This window comes from Amblyomma mixtum, chromosome 1 (genome assembly GCF_055824585.1).
Source record: "Amblyomma mixtum isolate Tamu chromosome 1, ASM5582458v1, whole genome shotgun sequence".
In the NCBI taxonomy this organism is placed as follows: Eukaryota; Metazoa; Arthropoda; class Arachnida; order Ixodida; family Ixodidae; genus Amblyomma; species Amblyomma mixtum.
In genome coordinates, this window is record NC_143012.1 from 262,020,396 (window position 1) to 262,037,888 (window position 17,493).

The 17,493-nt window shown below is 46.1% G+C and overlaps 1 protein-coding gene across 1 annotated transcript in view; it reads right to left on the reverse strand.

Annotated features, from left to right (window-relative positions):
- Positions 1-17,008, reverse strand: part of LOC149371590 (protein 5NUC-like) — a 35,795-nt gene extending 18,787 nt beyond the window's left edge. The window contains exons 1-5 of the mRNA XM_089580615.1: positions 16,763-17,008; positions 15,948-16,139; positions 10,302-10,427; positions 5,198-5,429; positions 2,638-3,039 (exon numbers count right to left, since the gene is read on the reverse strand). Of these exons, the coding sequence (XP_089436741.1) occupies positions 2,638-3,039; positions 5,198-5,429; positions 10,302-10,427; positions 15,948-16,139; positions 16,763-17,008 (1,198 nt within the window). The remainder of the gene's footprint in view (positions 1-2,637; positions 3,040-5,197; positions 5,430-10,301; positions 10,428-15,947; positions 16,140-16,762) is intronic.
- Between the last annotated feature and the right edge of the window lie 485 nt (positions 17,009-17,493).

Sequence of the window (17,493 nt, forward strand, 5' to 3'; positions counted from 1 at the left end):
AGATACTGCGCGTTTCCTTTCCTCAGAAACCAATTTCAGAGCGCCCGATCTATTGGTTTCGCTGCTGTGGGAGACAGATACTGCGCATACAGATACCTAAAATACTGAAGACACGTTGGAAATTCTTAAGTGTGCTTGGCGAAAGCCTTGTGGTCAACCCACTGCCGCTTCCCCGAACCGCTTCGCGCGGAATCACTGGGCCACTTCGGAGCCATGCGTCTCACTCACTCGACTGCAACGAGACGTCTGGCGAAGGAGCAGCGGTGTAACTCACTCGACTGCAACGAGACGTCTGGCGAAGGAGCAGCGGTGTAGCTGCCAAGGCCGACGCGCGCGCGCTCGTTCTACAGCTACTGTGTGGCGTCACGATTGCTATGCACAGCTGCGTCCCCTACCGGCGCGCCTGTTACTAATGAGGGGAGGAGGTTTCGCTTTTACTTTCTCCTTTCGAAGCTCCCGCTCCATTGCTTTCGCAGCTTAAAGAATGTCCACTACTGGTTACAACGGAGAACGGCGACAGTGACACCGCGAAACGCAGAAACGGGTGCCTAATAGCTTCGGTCTAAAAGTTTTTTCGCTGAAACTTTTCCGCAGTGATTAGAACAAACAAACCTTTGTCGTTCCGATGACTTTGTTAGCCTCTGGCTCCACTATATTCTTGTAATACTCCATCCAGTGACGCGTCACAGGGTCTGCAAAAAAAAAGAACACAAGTATACTTAGCTGTATTCTACTGGTACTCACCTATGGGGAAGAAATATGGAAGCTATTGACAAGGGTTCAACCTAAATGGGGAGAACGCAACGAGCTATGAGAAGGAAAGTATTGGGTGCAATATTATGAAACGGGAAGATAATGCAATTGATCGGAGAACAAAAGCGTCCTAATGATGGTTTAACAGAAATAAATAATAAGAAACGGAGATTTGCAAAGCATATTATGCGATAAGCGACGGTCGTTAACTGGTGACACCTGGATTCCAAGGGGGTCAAGCGCAGAGGAGGAGGGAGAAGGTTTGGTGGGAGGATGAGATTACGAAGTATCTTGGCATAAGGTGGCCCCAGCTGTCAGAAGGCCCAGTTAATGAAGAGATATGAGTGGTGCCTTTGCCCAGCAGTGGTCGTAGTCAGGCTGATGGCGATGATGACAAGACTCTCTGCTGTTTAGAAAGCCCGCAGCATCTATATTAAAGGTGCACTGAAGAGGAATCTGAACCGGTCTTTTTGCAGCGGGAATTCGATCTACACCTTCCGAGCATTCTTAGAAACTTCGACTTATTGCCCTGTGTAGCCGATTTCTCTAATTAAATCGAATCAACGTCAGGCTCCCACCTTTATTTTTTTCATTCTCCGCGTACGGTGGGCGGAGTCGACCAACGCGTGGAGTGCCTTTCTGCCAGCTCTGTGGAGGCTTTGCTTTCGCTTTATTTTGTTTCTAGGTTTCTGTGAACAAATAGTTTCATTCGCAGATAATATAGCCGCAAAATAAGCCCGCAGAAATAAAAAATACGCGCGGACTATTTGCTTCTACGGACTACTACGTATTACTCCGCCGATGGCAGAGCGGCAAGCCGCCACGGGACTGGGTGAAAGGCACTCCACGCGTTGGTCGACTCCGCCCACCGTACGGGGGAGAATTAAAAAAAAAGGCAGGAGCCGGACGTTAATTCGATTTAATTAGGGAAATCGGCCACAAAGGGCAATAAATCGCGGTTTCTAAGAATGCTCAGAATGTGTAGGTTGAGTTCCCGCGGCAAAGAGACGATTTCAGATTCCTCTTCACTGCACCTTTAAGTACGCATCCGTCAATGCATAAGCTAGGAAAGCCGCGTGCCTAATTCCTTCAAAGTACACATCATTAATTGTTTATATCAGTATGGATGAGTCATCATTCCCGGAACAATGTCACTGCCCGCTCTTGATATAATGATCTATTGAAATGATGATGCAGGAGCCACAAACATAAAACATAAAGCATGAAACATCTTGCTCACACATTCGAAGCATACACGCTGCCGCGAACTCAGTACTAGCATTAATTGCTCTTTACTGTTGCACGATTCCATGGCACCAAGAGCCCGAATTGTCTTGGGCCGAAATACTAGAGCACCTGGCACAGAACACACTTTATTTATTGGCTTTCGATTGCTTTTGTCGCAGAAGTAATTGCCCGCCATATGCGATAAGACTAGTCTCAGCTAGTCACTCGTCTCTGTTCGTTGCAATCAAGCTTTCGTACATACCTCAAATTTCTGCATTCCTTAAAAGGACTCTACATACCTCATAAGCCTCTGCGCTGCCGACTACATTTTTCAACTGTATTAGTGACAAAAACAAGAAGATGACAAGACAGTGGAAGCAAGTTGGGACGAGTTCTCACTGAAGCATGATTAATAAGTGCGCCTTATAGTCGAGCAGTGCACAAAGCTGCTATAAGGAGTTTACTTGGACTGAAATACAAGCAAGTGGATACGAACTTTGTTGGAAGACAGCCCTTGCTCTAACTGCCTATTCATTCCTTTCGCTTTTTTTGTGATCGAATTTACTGCGAGAAAGTTGCCGAAAGGATATTATTGACGACAAAACAACAAGAATTTGTGTAGTCAGAACGGAGAACGAAAATACGAGCACTTCGCACCTTCGGGAGCGTCACTATTGAGGAGCTCGGGTGTGCCTTTTGCAGCCAACACGTTCAGTGTGTCAGTCTGAACGGTGATCTGGAACTTGCCCAGCAGCTGGTGGTGGTTGGTGGCGGCGAATATGAAAGCCTGACCACCGTCCGCCAGCCGGGTGAAGTTGATCGGGTACTCCAGGTCTTGATCGAAGTTGAGATCTTGTGGCTGGGGCGATGAGGACGGGTAGGCATGTCGGTTCTCGTACTTGACCACGAAGGCTGTCACGTCCGGAAGGCTCTCGGCCAGATGCCGGTCGACGTCAGTATCGCCGCCGCCCAAAGCGAGCACTATGTGGCAGCCCTGCGCACGTAGGGTCTTTGACTCGTTTCGCAGGCACTCGAGAGGGTCGGTGACGGTGATGGTGGCTGCATTTATATAAGCATACAGCCAATGCATATCATATATCACTGCGCCACTTTCAGGCATCTCAGGTGTGAAAGTGCGAAGTAACGAGATATGGTAGCTGTTGAGCTGGTGATTTTGAGAATACGAGCTTCTTGCCCGGTTCAGAGAAAACAGATTACTTTTGGCTAGATATGCCCTCGGTTGAAAGACGCCCTCTCCATAAGGGAAAAATAGCTCTTTAGATTGTTGTCGTTCTTTATTGCTACACCACTGCATTCTAAGCACCGTTTTGTTCCAAGAGACTTTATAATGCCCATTGAATAGCTGTTAGTAAATTTATGCCAGACTAGTTGAACCCGTTATTGTACAGGATAAAAATGATAAAAACAGGCTAGATCTGTGTCACAGAGAAGGGCTCTGGGTTACTGAGCGACCCTGCTTGTTGCTGGAAGGAAAAACTACATCCTGATAAGCGTTCAGAGCTATGAAATCTAAAATGTATTTAAGGGAAGAAAAAATGCAAATGACAGAACAAGTTGTCGAGTGTCACGATTCCAACCGCGGAGCTAAGGAGGCTTCGATGACCGCCTTTAAAACTGAACCACGGATATCACTAGGCCTTAAGGATTTTTTTTCCTTTGTCTGGTGTTACTGCACTTTTTAACAATTTTGTTATTTATACGACGTGTATAAATTATAGTCGTGGATAGCTGTGGATACTATAGGTGCGCTGAATCTTCTTGCGGACTGTCAGTAGCTGTCAGTCACGTCCTCCACCTTCAGTGGCCTCAGTTTTGGTAATAAACATCTCCGAATATCGTAATTTATTAGTACTAGCTGTTTCTTGATGCTCTGAGAACGCACGCGTTGTCTTTACGCCAACAGCTATCTGGATCATCAATTCGTGGCACAATGCGTCAATTAGATGCACAGCATCTGCACAATGGCCGACTAACTATTGGTAGAGCCTGCTAAAGCCACAGCACCCAGCGGCAAATGGCGCTTAAAGCAGACGCTGCTAACAATTTCATGGACCTATTAGAATGCTACGGCCTGCCAACACCGCTAACGTGTGCAAAATGGCAGACCACGACATGCTACAAAATGGCCGACACCACTGACTGCAGGTAGGGTGCGCGAATTGTCCTTTTTCGAAACCGAACTCGGTATGCATAGTCTAGCTTTGTGACCTAATCGAATACATTTCCGACTAATCATTTACAGGCGTAATCGCCAAAGGAAGCGTTATACGAATGAGAGCATAGCGTAGAAAACGAATGTACTTGTGTAATATAGGTTCTGTGTTCCTTTGCTTTTCTTCCAAACAGCATCACTTTATCTTTTGCTAGATATTTATTTTCCAGGTTTGAAAATATTTTGAATGCTGCTTCCACTAGGCCTGTCTCGAAAGATAGTGCGCCACAGCTACTTCGCCCATTGTGTCGCCTGCTATGAAGCGAAGCGTGCATATTTGTTAGTGACCGCTGTGTTTCAGACATCCTCCAGCATATCTTTCATGTTGGTGACAAAGGATATTTTTCATGTTGCTGACGAAAACTAACATTTTGTTTTCCCTTAAGAGTCGCAAGTTCTTCGTCGGTCAGCGATATGAAACTGCAATGCTACGCCGATCAAGAACGGCTCCAGTCTTTCTGGTATGAGCGCTAAATGCGAGCTGTTCTAGCTGCGTAAAATACCTGTTTTTCCGGTACGAGCACTAAACATGACTCCTTGAGACACGTTCGAGCTACGAATAGTGTAGGTCCCGCCGTTATGACCGCTAATATAAGGCACGTAGTGGATGTATAGTGGGGGTGCCAGGACTCTCGTACTTATGTGTGTCATGTCTAATGCCTATCGGATTTCTCTAGCAGGGCAAATGTAGAGCTGGCTTTGTGACCTCCTGCCTCATGCACCAGGCAGCAGGCAGCAGCCTATGTACTCAGCATGTATGATATCCATCCTTGATGTGAAGTAAAGGAACTTATGGTACGTCACCTATGGCGGTGTGTTGTCTCCTTGTCACTTTGCACCGAGAATCCATCACGACTAAAGATAGAAATCCACACCTTGTACTGACATATATGCAACCGCAACTTTTACATAACACCCCTAAAGTAAAGTATTACTGAAAATAGACATAAGGATACTAATTTCGCATGAGTGCGACGTGCTCACGTCCAGGCTGGGCTAGCGTAAGCACTTGATCATCGATGTAGCCGACGATGCCGACTTTGAGGTCGTCCACCGTGAGTATTGTAGAGCGTGTCGGCAAGTTTGGCAGCTTTTCCAGTGTCGGGTCTCGTTTGAAGTCAACGTTGCAGACCACAATCTGCGTACTCTTGTTGAGATGAGTGAAAAGGGGCACCAGTCCACGCGGACCATCGTAGAACTCCCGTATACCCAGCGTCTGCAAAAAAGGCCGCGAACGGTTGTTACATTCTGCAGAAATGACGCTTAAAGCAGACATTGCAAGCAATTGAATGGACATATTAGGGCGTCGCAATCAATGTCTTGCCGCGGCCGTTATCAAGTACAAGGTAGCAGACCACGATACCTTGACGATAGGTCGATACCATTGACTGCTGGTTGGCGTCCGCCAATAGTACTTAATCGAAATCGAATTCAGTATGAGTAGTTTGGGTTTGCGACCTCATAGAACATGAATGGAATAGTGAAATAGCCAAATCTGTTAAAAATAGAATATTTGCATGATTATTCTCTACTTGGGCGAATATTCGTACTAAACCAATATTCAAGTCAAATGCAGCGCAAGCGGCGACTGCATAGCTGATTGAGTTAAAGCAGCAGCTGTTGGATGCCACTCTTCTCTCGATTATGGGGCGAGCAAGACGGAGTAAGCATAGTTAATTATTACCGTCATGTCCTACGCATAAAAAAAACACCTTTTGTTACTGGTGACGACAGCCCAGAAACCAGAACCATGTTTCAGCTCAAAAGCGCGAGGAGAGATGTAATCTATAGCTTATGAGACCTGGCATAAAGGAAGAGCTCGCAGAACCTCGCTGTAGCTTCCCCCGTCGCCCCACCTTTAAATATTGTGTGCGATAGCTATCAAGTGAGTGCAAAAAAATAACGACGTCACAGCACAGATCCTCCTTCCCGCCCAGTCAGGCCGCAATAGCATCTTATTAGGACTCGGAAGACAAGCGCCCTCTTTTTTGAAACAATCTTTGAAGAGAGCTGCGGCGTGCCTGCTCTCAATTCGTTCTAATTATTCCAAAGTTCGCAGAAAACTTGTGAGCGTATACTGTTTTCTCGAGTAGTTTTGTACATGTGCTATTTCAAGCATTTAGCGAAACAAAAAGGAGAATATTTGATTCAATATTCTAAAATTTCAAATATTCCTGCGCCCCTAATTCTAAGGCTTTCTCTGAGGAGTGTGTTCTTTTTATCTACGTTTTATGCTATTAGGATGTTTTAGAGCACCAATGATGCTGGCATTCAGGAGGGCTGCAACCTTCATATTTTTATATTAGCCGCTGTTTGAATAATCCTTTTTATTCTTTCACATTTTTTTTTAGTACAATGTACGGATCATGGCTGAATAACAATGCAAAATAAAATGAAGTCAGTGGTTGGTAATTGTACGACAATGTTCTATTCTTTTTTTTATGCATAAAAAGGCTATGCGATTGAGGCTTGTTAAATTGAAATTGCATCTACAAGCGACACGCGGCAGTGATCTTTATTCATGTTCTGAAGAAAGCACCAAAGGGTGAGGCGTGCGTTCCCTATTTCCTAGCGACTTAAGAAAGACCCTTTAATAAATCCTTCAGTTTATGCATCTTCGTACAAGCACATGCTCCCAGAAACAGCTCAAATCAAAATGAGAAACGAACAAATAAGACAACACCACCGGTCCACCTCTCCTGCCTACTTTCTGAAAGTTGAGTTTTCTTTGGCGCGGTATATGAGAAAATTATTGTTGACAATAATTTGGCTACGTATTATAAAGCAGTCAAAATCGAAATCTATGTGATCTCTTTTACTCTTCTTTCAGGCCTAATCACTTCTGCAAAACGTAAGCTTATTCTATATGTTTTGAGAAATATGGTTTCTGTTGCCACTGCGCCTACAAGCCGTATCGATGCCTTCACAAGTTCAATAATAAGTGCCTAGAAATAAATCAGGAATCTTTTCGGCATTTCGTGGGCTTAAAACGTTACCACATGTCTATCCAACGAGTAATGCGAACCTCAGATAAAACGCGAATGGTGTATATCGGCCATGTCAGTCACCGCTTAGAAACTCTGATTATGGATCTACAGAAGACGTGTGAAGAGAAATACGGGGTGTTTCTTAACTTTACCTCATCAGCAGGCTACCGTCCGCACGCTACAGTGAGAAATGCACTCTTAAGCACGGCCGCTTATCAATCTATGAATGTAAAGCAGCTTGACAGGCAAGGGTTCAAAGACAGCGTCACACGTTACCACGAAGTCATGCGAGACGCCTCTACTTCTAATGCGATAGTGTTAAAGCTGCCGTTGTGCAGGAAATCCGGCATCGGCGGCGTCGACAGCCTTGTGAGCAAAATATCCCCCCAGCAGCAACCAAGTGAGCAACCTGGGTCAGGTTACCTTGTGGCGTCCTCACTACCTGCCCCCCGGATTGCGAGCAAACTGACCACCATGGTAGGTAGTAGTTAAATTAGTGACTAGTCGCGAGAAGTTGCCCAGGAGGAGCAACCGGGGTCACGAAAACCGCACCCAGGGCAGCACCTGCCAGCGCAGGGAGGTCGCTTAGCTGCTGCACCACGGAGCCGTGAGGGATATGACGACTGCCAGGGTTCTATGAATGTAAATTCGGGGACGGGTAATTCCGCATATATGAACAATAATTAGCCTATTAAACCTATCGCGTCACACCCTTAAGGCAGAGCTAAGTGCCCTCTCCAATTTTACTGTCTCCCTTTCCTCTTTCAACTGTTTCAATTCTCCTAATGTCATAGTACCTAGAAACTCACCCTTAACAGCTAAAACGCTACAGCTTTCTAGGAAGCCCGTCTGATATTCCCATAAACGGCATGCGCTTTATTGATTCAAATGCATCCGTCAAAGTAATCCCATCGGGCAGTTACGAGCGAATATTACGAGTGTTCTTCATAGCTAGCTGGCGCTTGTCTGCGCCTTACATAAAGGTAGGCTGCTCTAGACTCATCGCTGCTACTACGTGTTGGTATGATTGTGTCGGAGCGTTCGGGAGTAATTTTTATTAGTACGGCGTGTAACTCTTTTGCGTCGTCGGAATAGATGTTGAGAATGGCTTCGTCAAGTGTGTTCTTCTAATGTTCGTCAGGGTGCTGTTTCCGAGAACTGTAGGGTCAATGGAGATTCGCACTTGCCAGCGCGGTTTTCAAGCTCCCATCCCTGGTTTAAAGGGGTCAGATGAAGGTGCCACCGCAGGAGCATCCGGAGGAAAGTAAAGGAGGGAGACGTAAGCCGAGAGCGGAGGAAGAAGTGTTACGTGTTACTCTGTCGTGACAGTGCGGTGAGACAAGGCAAAATGATAAGTGCCAGTGAGGACGAATTTGTCACCCACGCCAGCACCCCGAGAGCATATGCCTGGACGGGCTTATATGCCTTTTCGTTTCGACACACATACGGGTTAACCGTACTGAACACATCGAGCACGACTGCAAGCTTCACTGTATTTAGTTTCCCAGCAGTATTGCCCATTGACAACAGATCTTTGGATGTTTGAAACAATCAGTGCCGAAAATACATGGCGACAGCCGGAAGGGGCGTCCACACGAATATGAAGAGGCCTGGCTGCGTGAACTAAACTAAAGCGACTACTGATTATATTTCTTAGTCGCCTCTGCTTCTGCAGCGTAGCTGTTTATGCCAATTTCTGTGGATTCAATGACGGTGGTTCATGCAGTCTCAAGAGGATGAGGAGGAGAACGGAGAAGTAGGCGAGAGGGGGAGAAGAGGAACGGGGAAAGGGATAGGGAGTAGCGCGAATTGGACACGTTAAGTGCCCTGCAAGTATCGTTCGCACGTGTTGCCTTGAGCTAGTGCACTTCTATGCGTCGAGCTTGCAATCGGGGACCAAGATATCTGGAACAGCGCAAGAACAGGACACAATGAGGACACACAATAAGTGCTGTTGTACAAGGATATACAAGATGTCTCAAACCCCATATTATTTTGAGCAAAAACTCTAGGACGCGCGAAAAGTCTCCCAGGTTCATTATTGCCATGTTTCTCCTCTTCGACTTCACTTAACTGCTATCGATTTTAGAACTTGAGTCCCAGGTTCACCGCCAGAATTTTGATGTCCAGACGGCCAATGACAGACCTCTAGGCCTCGATTACCACTCACGCATCATGGAGATTTTTGCAGCCGATAGACACCACCAGGCCACTGAAACATTTACCACGACTACGATTCTCGGTAATAAAAAGGGCTACCACAAAGGAGTGGGGACATTGTCCGTCTACTGGTTTAGTATATTGCCTTTGATCCCTGCCCAAGTGTTACGATTTGAGAATGTTGGCTACCGATCAGATTTGCAACAGCGCATGGACGGGCCGCAAGGGTCTGGTTCATCCATTTCATGAGAACGACATAAAAAGGAACCTATATTGGAGGGCATAAAAGAAACCTATATTTTAGGCTAATCATTCTTGCTATGGTATTCAGTACCTGGTAAGCGGAAGTATTTCAGCCCGAATTCACCCACCATCTTCAGCGAAGGTGCCAGCAATAGAACTGGAGAAAAGCCGTTCCTTGCTTTCTCCCGCCTTTAGTGTAGGTTAGGCTTTTTAACACGGTAGCGTTAAAGGCCCCGGTCTCCAGAAAATCCGGCATCGGCGTTGTCGGCGTCACGTTGTATGCGAAAATTCACGGGCATAATTCTGGCAGGTGTTCCCAAGAGAGCAACCTTCAAAGGAAGTGGGCCACCTGGGTCACGTGACCTTGAGAAGTCATCACAACCAGGTATGGTGAGCAAACTGCCCATCGGGGCAGGTGGCAGTAAAATAATTATTGGTCGCTCCGGAACAGCACCCTGGGACGCAAAGCTGCACCACTGCGCCAGGAGGGGTATGAGGACTCCCAGGGATGTTATGAATGTAAAGGGGTTAATGACCTTCTGCATATATGGGAATGAGCCCACAATGCTTTCGATTCATATAGTTAAGGCAATGCTTATATGCCCCCCCCCCCCCCACACACACACACACACACACACACACACACTTTTTTTTGACCGTGAGACGAGCGTACGCTCGAGACTGATTTTCATGCTCACAATGACGTCAAAGCCCAGGTGGTTCAGCATGTCCACGACGACTGGCTCCCCCTTGATCCGGAACCAGATATGACCGCCGTACACGTCACCAGCGAACAAGGAAATACCCGGCTTGTTGACGTTTATCTGAAACCAAAAGAGAGTGCCGGCTCAGTGCCAGTTTAAGCTTTCGTTTCACATCTGCTCGGGGAGAGCACTGCAAGGCGCAGTCAGTGCGTATTCTACACGGATAGCTTTTGTAGAAACTATTCTAAGCCCATAACAATTATTCAATGCCAACACCATCGTATAATTACTTCACAACAGTTCCTGCAAAAAAACTACAAAAAAATCACACTTCAAACGATCTCTTGACGACCAAACTTAACGATGCGGGTTCTGAAAAATACACTAGTTAGTGGCGCTCTATACCGTTCTCTTGTCTTTGTATGCGTGTGGTTTTTGACGCCTTTACTTTACAACGATCACTTGACGAAGTTGTGACCAACGTAACTGCAGGCGTTTATGGGGCTCAGTTTTTTTCAGCTACAGAGAAATTTACCACGCCGATGTGATCAGACGTGGAGACTATTTTAAACAAGTCAAGAATTGAGCCATAAATGCTTTGCGTTGCTTAGGAGGAGCAGGAGATATACAACAAGTCAAGGATTGAGCCATTAATGCTTTGCGTTGCTGAGGAGGAGCCGGAGATACACTTTTGTCAGGTAACTACCCGAGCTTTCACCTTTCTGTTGCCATTTCTTTTGGCATAAGTTCATTCTAGCTTCATAACATATTAAAACACAAATAAAATGAAACCTGTTCATGCGCCTTCAGACGTTGACGACCAATGTGAAGTACAAGTGATTACTAACATTACAGCAGGACATTGTATAACTACAATTATCTTAATTCCAAAGATAACCAAGCAGACGAACGCAGCATCTGAAAATGGCTTGGGAACGTGAAGGTAAAGCGAACAACGCGAAACTCCGTATTGTGCAGCTGCCAATCAAAATAATTATTTTCTTGGACTCGCTCCCCGTGGTTCTTTACATGCTATAAATTATTGCCCAAGTCGTCTGTTCCATGAAAGGCAAAGCAAAATTATGTGCATAAAAGGGGTAGGGAACATAGTTTGCAGCCAGGGGCATGCGCAGCGTGAGCTATAAAAACCAATTTGAGGTATGTCTACAGTGTAGTGTTCTTGCCTGCAAAGACGTACAGGGTTGCTAAAAACTTCCAAAGCCACAGGTTGTTTTTCTGCGGTATATCCTACAACGTAAGATGCTGATAAAGATATCAAGGTTCTCAGAGGCTATAACGATGGTTTTTCTGCCTTCTACGTAAAATATGAGCTTCGGAGACGTCCTAGCCGTCTGACTATACTGTTCGGAAGGAGATCCTGGGGCCTGGAAATTTTTCACCAACTCTGTACGTTCCAAACGGCTAAGCGAGAAGATTGTCTGCACAGTCACTCAACGCAAGAACACTGATGAGGGGCCGCAGGCAAGTACAGCCAACGTGACTACAATAGTGATCTTTTTCGTGCTCGTCGACCAGAACAATCATTTTAATGCTATAGCGCTTATGTTGTCGTCTGGTAAGACACTCGGTCTCACCGTAAATTGTTTTTGCTCGTTCAGAGGATCATGACGTCGTCAGCACCACTATATTTGAATATCTGAGGACCAGCATGCTCGAGTACCTTCAATTAGTTTATGATATGCAATTATTCCTAGTCCCGCCACTTTTCTACCTTAATGCACCCACTAGCCTCAACTCATACGCATTTATCACCCAGTAATCCACTACAGTCTTCTTTCTGGGGTGGAACTACTTCAAAAGTTGGGGGTCCTTAGAAATATTTGGAAGTGGGGCATTTTCCAAACTCTATCGCGTTTTCTCCTTCAAGAACGTGCTTAAGAATGCCCCAATATTTTTTTTTTGTTACTAATCCTCATTCTCATTAAAAGAGCAGTTAAGTGTGCAGAAATGAAAAAGCAACCTTTCCTTGTCCAATTTGCTCAGTCAAGACGCACAAACCAGAATTCCCGTAAACACGATTGTTTCAGAAAGAGGCACCTGGCAAGCCACTGTCAGCAATTATTTGCAGCTACAAATCTAGCGCCTGCTCCTCGAAGATCCTTTCATGTAAAAAGTTCTAAACAAGCAATCACTGTCGATCATGCTCTCGAATCTGCCACTTCAGCGTTTTCTATAGACGTCGAAGTTATAGATTACTCGATTCCACGTGGAAACCTTCTCTAGTTTGTCCGAGACAAGATTGCCGGCACAGACGAGATAAGCTTCCAGAATTCATCCGGGATCAGCGTTGACAACTTTATCACCTTGATTGAATTCTACCTAAAATCGACAGCGATGTCCTTCGAAGGAAAATATTTCGTGCAGAAAGACGGCATTTTCATACGGTCTGCAGTATCTCCTGCGCTCTGCGACATATACCTTTCTGCCATGGACAACCGCATCAAAGAAAACCTGACAGGAAAGGCAACACTCTAAATTCTAAGGTACGTGGACGACTACCTCATCATATTAGATGCTCCCTCGAAGGCTTGGTTCCCTGAGATCGTAAAGGTGTTCACTGCGATGTCTAAGGGCCTTAAATATCTGTAGTAACTCCCCCAGATTGAAATAACGCGCTTTGTACATTCCTTGTACAGGAGACATGAACCAACTCGCCCAAGAAAGTTTTAATATTGTTATTGGCTTCTAACACAACGGGTCAGCATGCCGCTATTATAGCTCAGAAGGGCAATCTCATCATGCAGCAATGGTTTCGACATAGATGTATTATGAGTTAACTATTATTAAAGTATTATTTCTCTAACCCTCAATGCTAATGCTGTCATTACTTCTCTCCTGACAGCTACTACAGTTGATCCCACTTATAACAGCCTCCGATATAACGAATGCCCGCAAAATTACGAATGAGGGTACTGCTACAGTCAAAATATGTATTATTGCAGTGGCAACACGTATCAGATATAACAAACAACTGCGACCATTACGCTCGGTTATAGCGAACGAGGAGGTGCCGTGAGCTCGCCTCCTCGGTCGAAATGCTCGCGCTTCCTAAAAGCGTCGAGACAGGGAGCGTTTCTGAGCCCCAATGACACGTTGAAGAGTAAATACAGTGTATGGTTACCCAAAAAAACAACAAAACGGCAAAATTGTAGATCACCACCAATCAAGCTCGCGCTGAAGGCCTATAAGGTCGATCATTGCTTGCATGTGTGCTGGCATACTGCCTGCATGTAGCGGCTGGCGAAGCTACCAGCGCGATGGTCGCCGCGAGACAGGCCCAGCGTCAAAAGCGAATCCACCACGCTCGGTCGGAGATAAACAAGTTTAAAGAGCTAACTGGCTCTGCTGTTCACGTGGCTTGCGTGCCCTGTCGAGTCGGCTCTCCACCTTTTGTATTGCTACCGTACGTTGGTAGCGCGTAGAGCGCAGGCATCATCATCATCATCAGCCTGACTACACCCACTGCAGGGCAAAGGCCTTTCCCATGTCTCTCCAATTAACCCTGTCCTTTGTCAGTTGCCGCCACTGTATCCCTGCAAACTTCTTAATCTCATCCGCCCACCTTACTTTCTGCCGTCCCCTGCTACGTTTGCTTTCTCTTGGAATCCACTCCGTTACCCTTAAGGACCAGCGGTTATCTTGCCTTCGCATTACATGCCCTGCCCAAGACCATTTCTTCCTCTTGATTTCAACTAAGATGTCATTAACCCGCGTTTGTTCCCTCACCCACTCCGCCCTCTTCCGATCTCTTAACGTTACACCTATCATTTTCCTTTCCATAGCTCGCTGCGTTGTTCTTAACTTAAGCTGAACCCACTTTGTTAGCCTCCACGTTTCTGCCCCATAGGTGAGTACCGGTAGGATACAGCTGTTGTATACTTTTCTCTTCAGGGATATTGGTAAGCTACCATTCATGATCTGAGAGAACCTACAATATGCGCTCCACCCCAGCCTATAAGTTATGTGCGCGAATTTGCTTCGCTACCTTCGTCGCCGCGTGCACCTCGGAACGACAAATTCCGCTGTCAAAAAAAATTGGGAGTGGTTTAGCTCTGGTTAAACCTGGAGGATTGCGAAAGCAACGAGGAGAGAGAGGCGATGGATAGAGCGCGGCAGCGGCGGCGCCCCGGCACACTAGCTATACACCGCTACTGCGCATGCGCAACTGGCCAGCGTGGCGGCGGCACCTCTGAGTCACCCGCGCAGTGACGGCGGCGGCGCGCCAGCTGTGCGCCGTGTGTCGTCACAGCTTCCCATGCATGCGCAGTATGGCCTTTCGTCAGTTCTGAAAAATAGCTCGGCCACTCGCGTAGTGTTGCTTTCGCAACAAAAAAAAAACACAAAGTAATTAGTCGCATTGAATTTGTGGCCACGCGCCGTTGATGCGAAGCTGGGTGGATGGCACCTGGGTTGCGTGCGGACGCCACTATAACACTGTCAGGCTTTGACGAAGGCATTGTACCCGATGTGCGAAAACTTCGCGCCGACCGGAAACCTAATACAGAGAGGTACCTCCAGCCAGCTGCCTTGAACACGACAGCAGCAGTTAGTTTAACTGTGTTCCTAAGGCCGCAGCATGATTCTCGGGAACATGAGTGCGCTGAGAAGATTATAAAGCGTCACGATAAGACGTGTTTTCAAGAATATACGCACTTAACGCACTTGTTTAAGAAATGAACGCCACTTTTGTCGAGGAACCGTATCTTTAGAGTTCATATGACAAGTCCACTTACTACGAACTTCGAATACAACGAACGCAATGCGCATGACTGTCAGGTTTGTTATAAATAGGCTCGACTATATTATCATTAATATTAAGTTTGTTTCCACTACTACTAGTGCCATTAATATGGCCACTAATAACTTCTGCTGTTCCTGCTGTTGCTGTTGCCGGGCTGCTGGACAGGCTACGTTCAATGCGCCAATAGTTTTCGAAACATCACTGAAAAGGTAAGCAGTTGCTAAACCAAGGGGCTCTCTGGCAGCGTCAGTGTTTCACATATCGATATACTCTGTCTTGAAAGAAAAAATAAATGGGCAAACGAATTACCATATACTTTCGTCCGTCACCCATTTTTCGATACAACACATACACTAGCTGTGGAGTACGGGCGACAGCCGGTCGCCGGCCGCAAGTCGCAGGCAGCAAATTTTTGGATGCCAACCTTCAATGAATACACCGCGCGTGCGCCAATGCACGCAACTTTCAGAAAGCTTTTCTCTTTCCATGTCTACCATTCTCGGGCTTGAACATTGGAAAATTTTTGTATACTCTTATGTAAATAATGAACGTAATTGTTCATTCTTCTGATATGTAACAAAATCTTTCTTTTAAAGTGTTTCCATCGATCGCATCAAACAGTTAAGACTGCCACAGAAAACCAATGGAGAACGCTTTTGACGATAGCAAAAACGTTAACCGAAAAATACCAGTCTGCCAACGGCTGATGTGCGGATATACTGCTCGTAATAGAGAAGTGGTACATAATATGAAGAAATTGCGTACATAAACGGTTTTCCGCTCAAAAATGTTTTTGTCCAGAATTGTTGGGAAAGTTCACACTCGCTTCAATCCCTGAGCACACAAACTTCTGAAGCGTACCTTACCTGGAATCTCACCCTGGCCGCTCCACCGAAGCAGTCGTCCAGTGCCCTCTTGGAGGCAGTGCACTCTTTGTCGTCCTTATCTACTTCAAGGAACTGGGAATACAGGGAGCCGGAGTGAACCACCGTAAGCGTCGCATTCGTTGCGCCCTTGGAGCCGGGCCCACGAGTGGGAGGCCTCACCGAGGGAACCGCTGATGGCGTCCCCTGAAAAACGTTGACCTCAATATGACACTGCACATCGGCTTGAAGTTCTCCTACGAAACAATCATGCTGTGGTATATCCCATTTTAAGAAACATAATCAGCACATCGACAAAGTTCACAAGAACAATTATATTTATGACTGGTCCATAAAATCAATGTTGAATCAATGTTGAAATTAACTTTGAATAAAGCGCCTTATTGCAAGACTAGGTGCTGGATTATTCAGAGAATCCTAAGTTTCTGACGACAGCATTTCAAAAAAAGTAAACAGTAGTGTCCCGGAATAAAATCAATCCGACACATAGGTTAAACTCAAGCGATCTGATTCTATGCTGCCTCGGCTTGGTGAAAGTCCAGTGAAATAGTTGACACGAAAGCTAGAAAGCAGAAAAGCATATTGACCTTTGTTGACACAGGGAATTATGCAAATAAATATTTGGCGCATGTCTCACGTTGTCTACGTTAAGACTACTGCTATAAAATTAGGTTGCTCCATGATAGCATGCACTGCCGTGTTTTTATTCTGTCCGCGCAGATCGTGTGATCTTTAGATACAATTTGATTCCTCAGAAAACCTCAGAAGTGCCACCGGCTCCCATGGAATAATAGAATGGACAAACTTACCTGCGCTTTTATGTTCGGAGCTCTCCGGTAGCACTTGCTGCGCCCTTGCTTAGAAGAGGAGCAGATTTCTTGGTCGCTCAGGTGACGGCTGAGGACACCAGGCAGAGCTGGTTCTGCGTCATCGAGTAGCGTTCTTTTCGCAGAGCCTGAACCGGACAGCGCTGCCGAACGCGCCTGGCTTTCCTCTTTCCGCTGTCTAGCGTCCACTAGCTGCGGCGCTAGGACAAGCAAAACGAGAAATGACATGAGTGCGATAGAGCAGACACAGGAAATGCTACCCAAGGACTCCGGGATTATGCGGCCAGCTGCTTGGTTCTTGCCTTGCCCACAAGCTCGCGCTCTTCGTCCTGTTGATGATGATGATGATGATGTCCTCGGGCTGTTACCCGCGTGCTTCTACTCGCCTACTTCTTTCACGAACTGTTAGTGGACGTGGTGCACGAGTTCTTGAAGGTAAATGTGCATGCATTAGGCCGGTTATGTTTGTTCCACCATCGCATGTGAAATAAACAAAAATCGCAATGCTTGACTTGTGCCTCGGGAGAACAACTTAAGATGCCAATTATAGTCCAGCTTCATATGAGCAGAAAATAAAATTCTTTATCCATTCTTCTTCTTTTAGAGAATACATCTTATGCGCTCATTCTTAGATTCTGCGTCGTAGTCGTCGTTGTCGGCGTAGACATTCTCGAAGCAGTCGAGGTAGTCGCCCCGTCCGTCACATTAAGTCG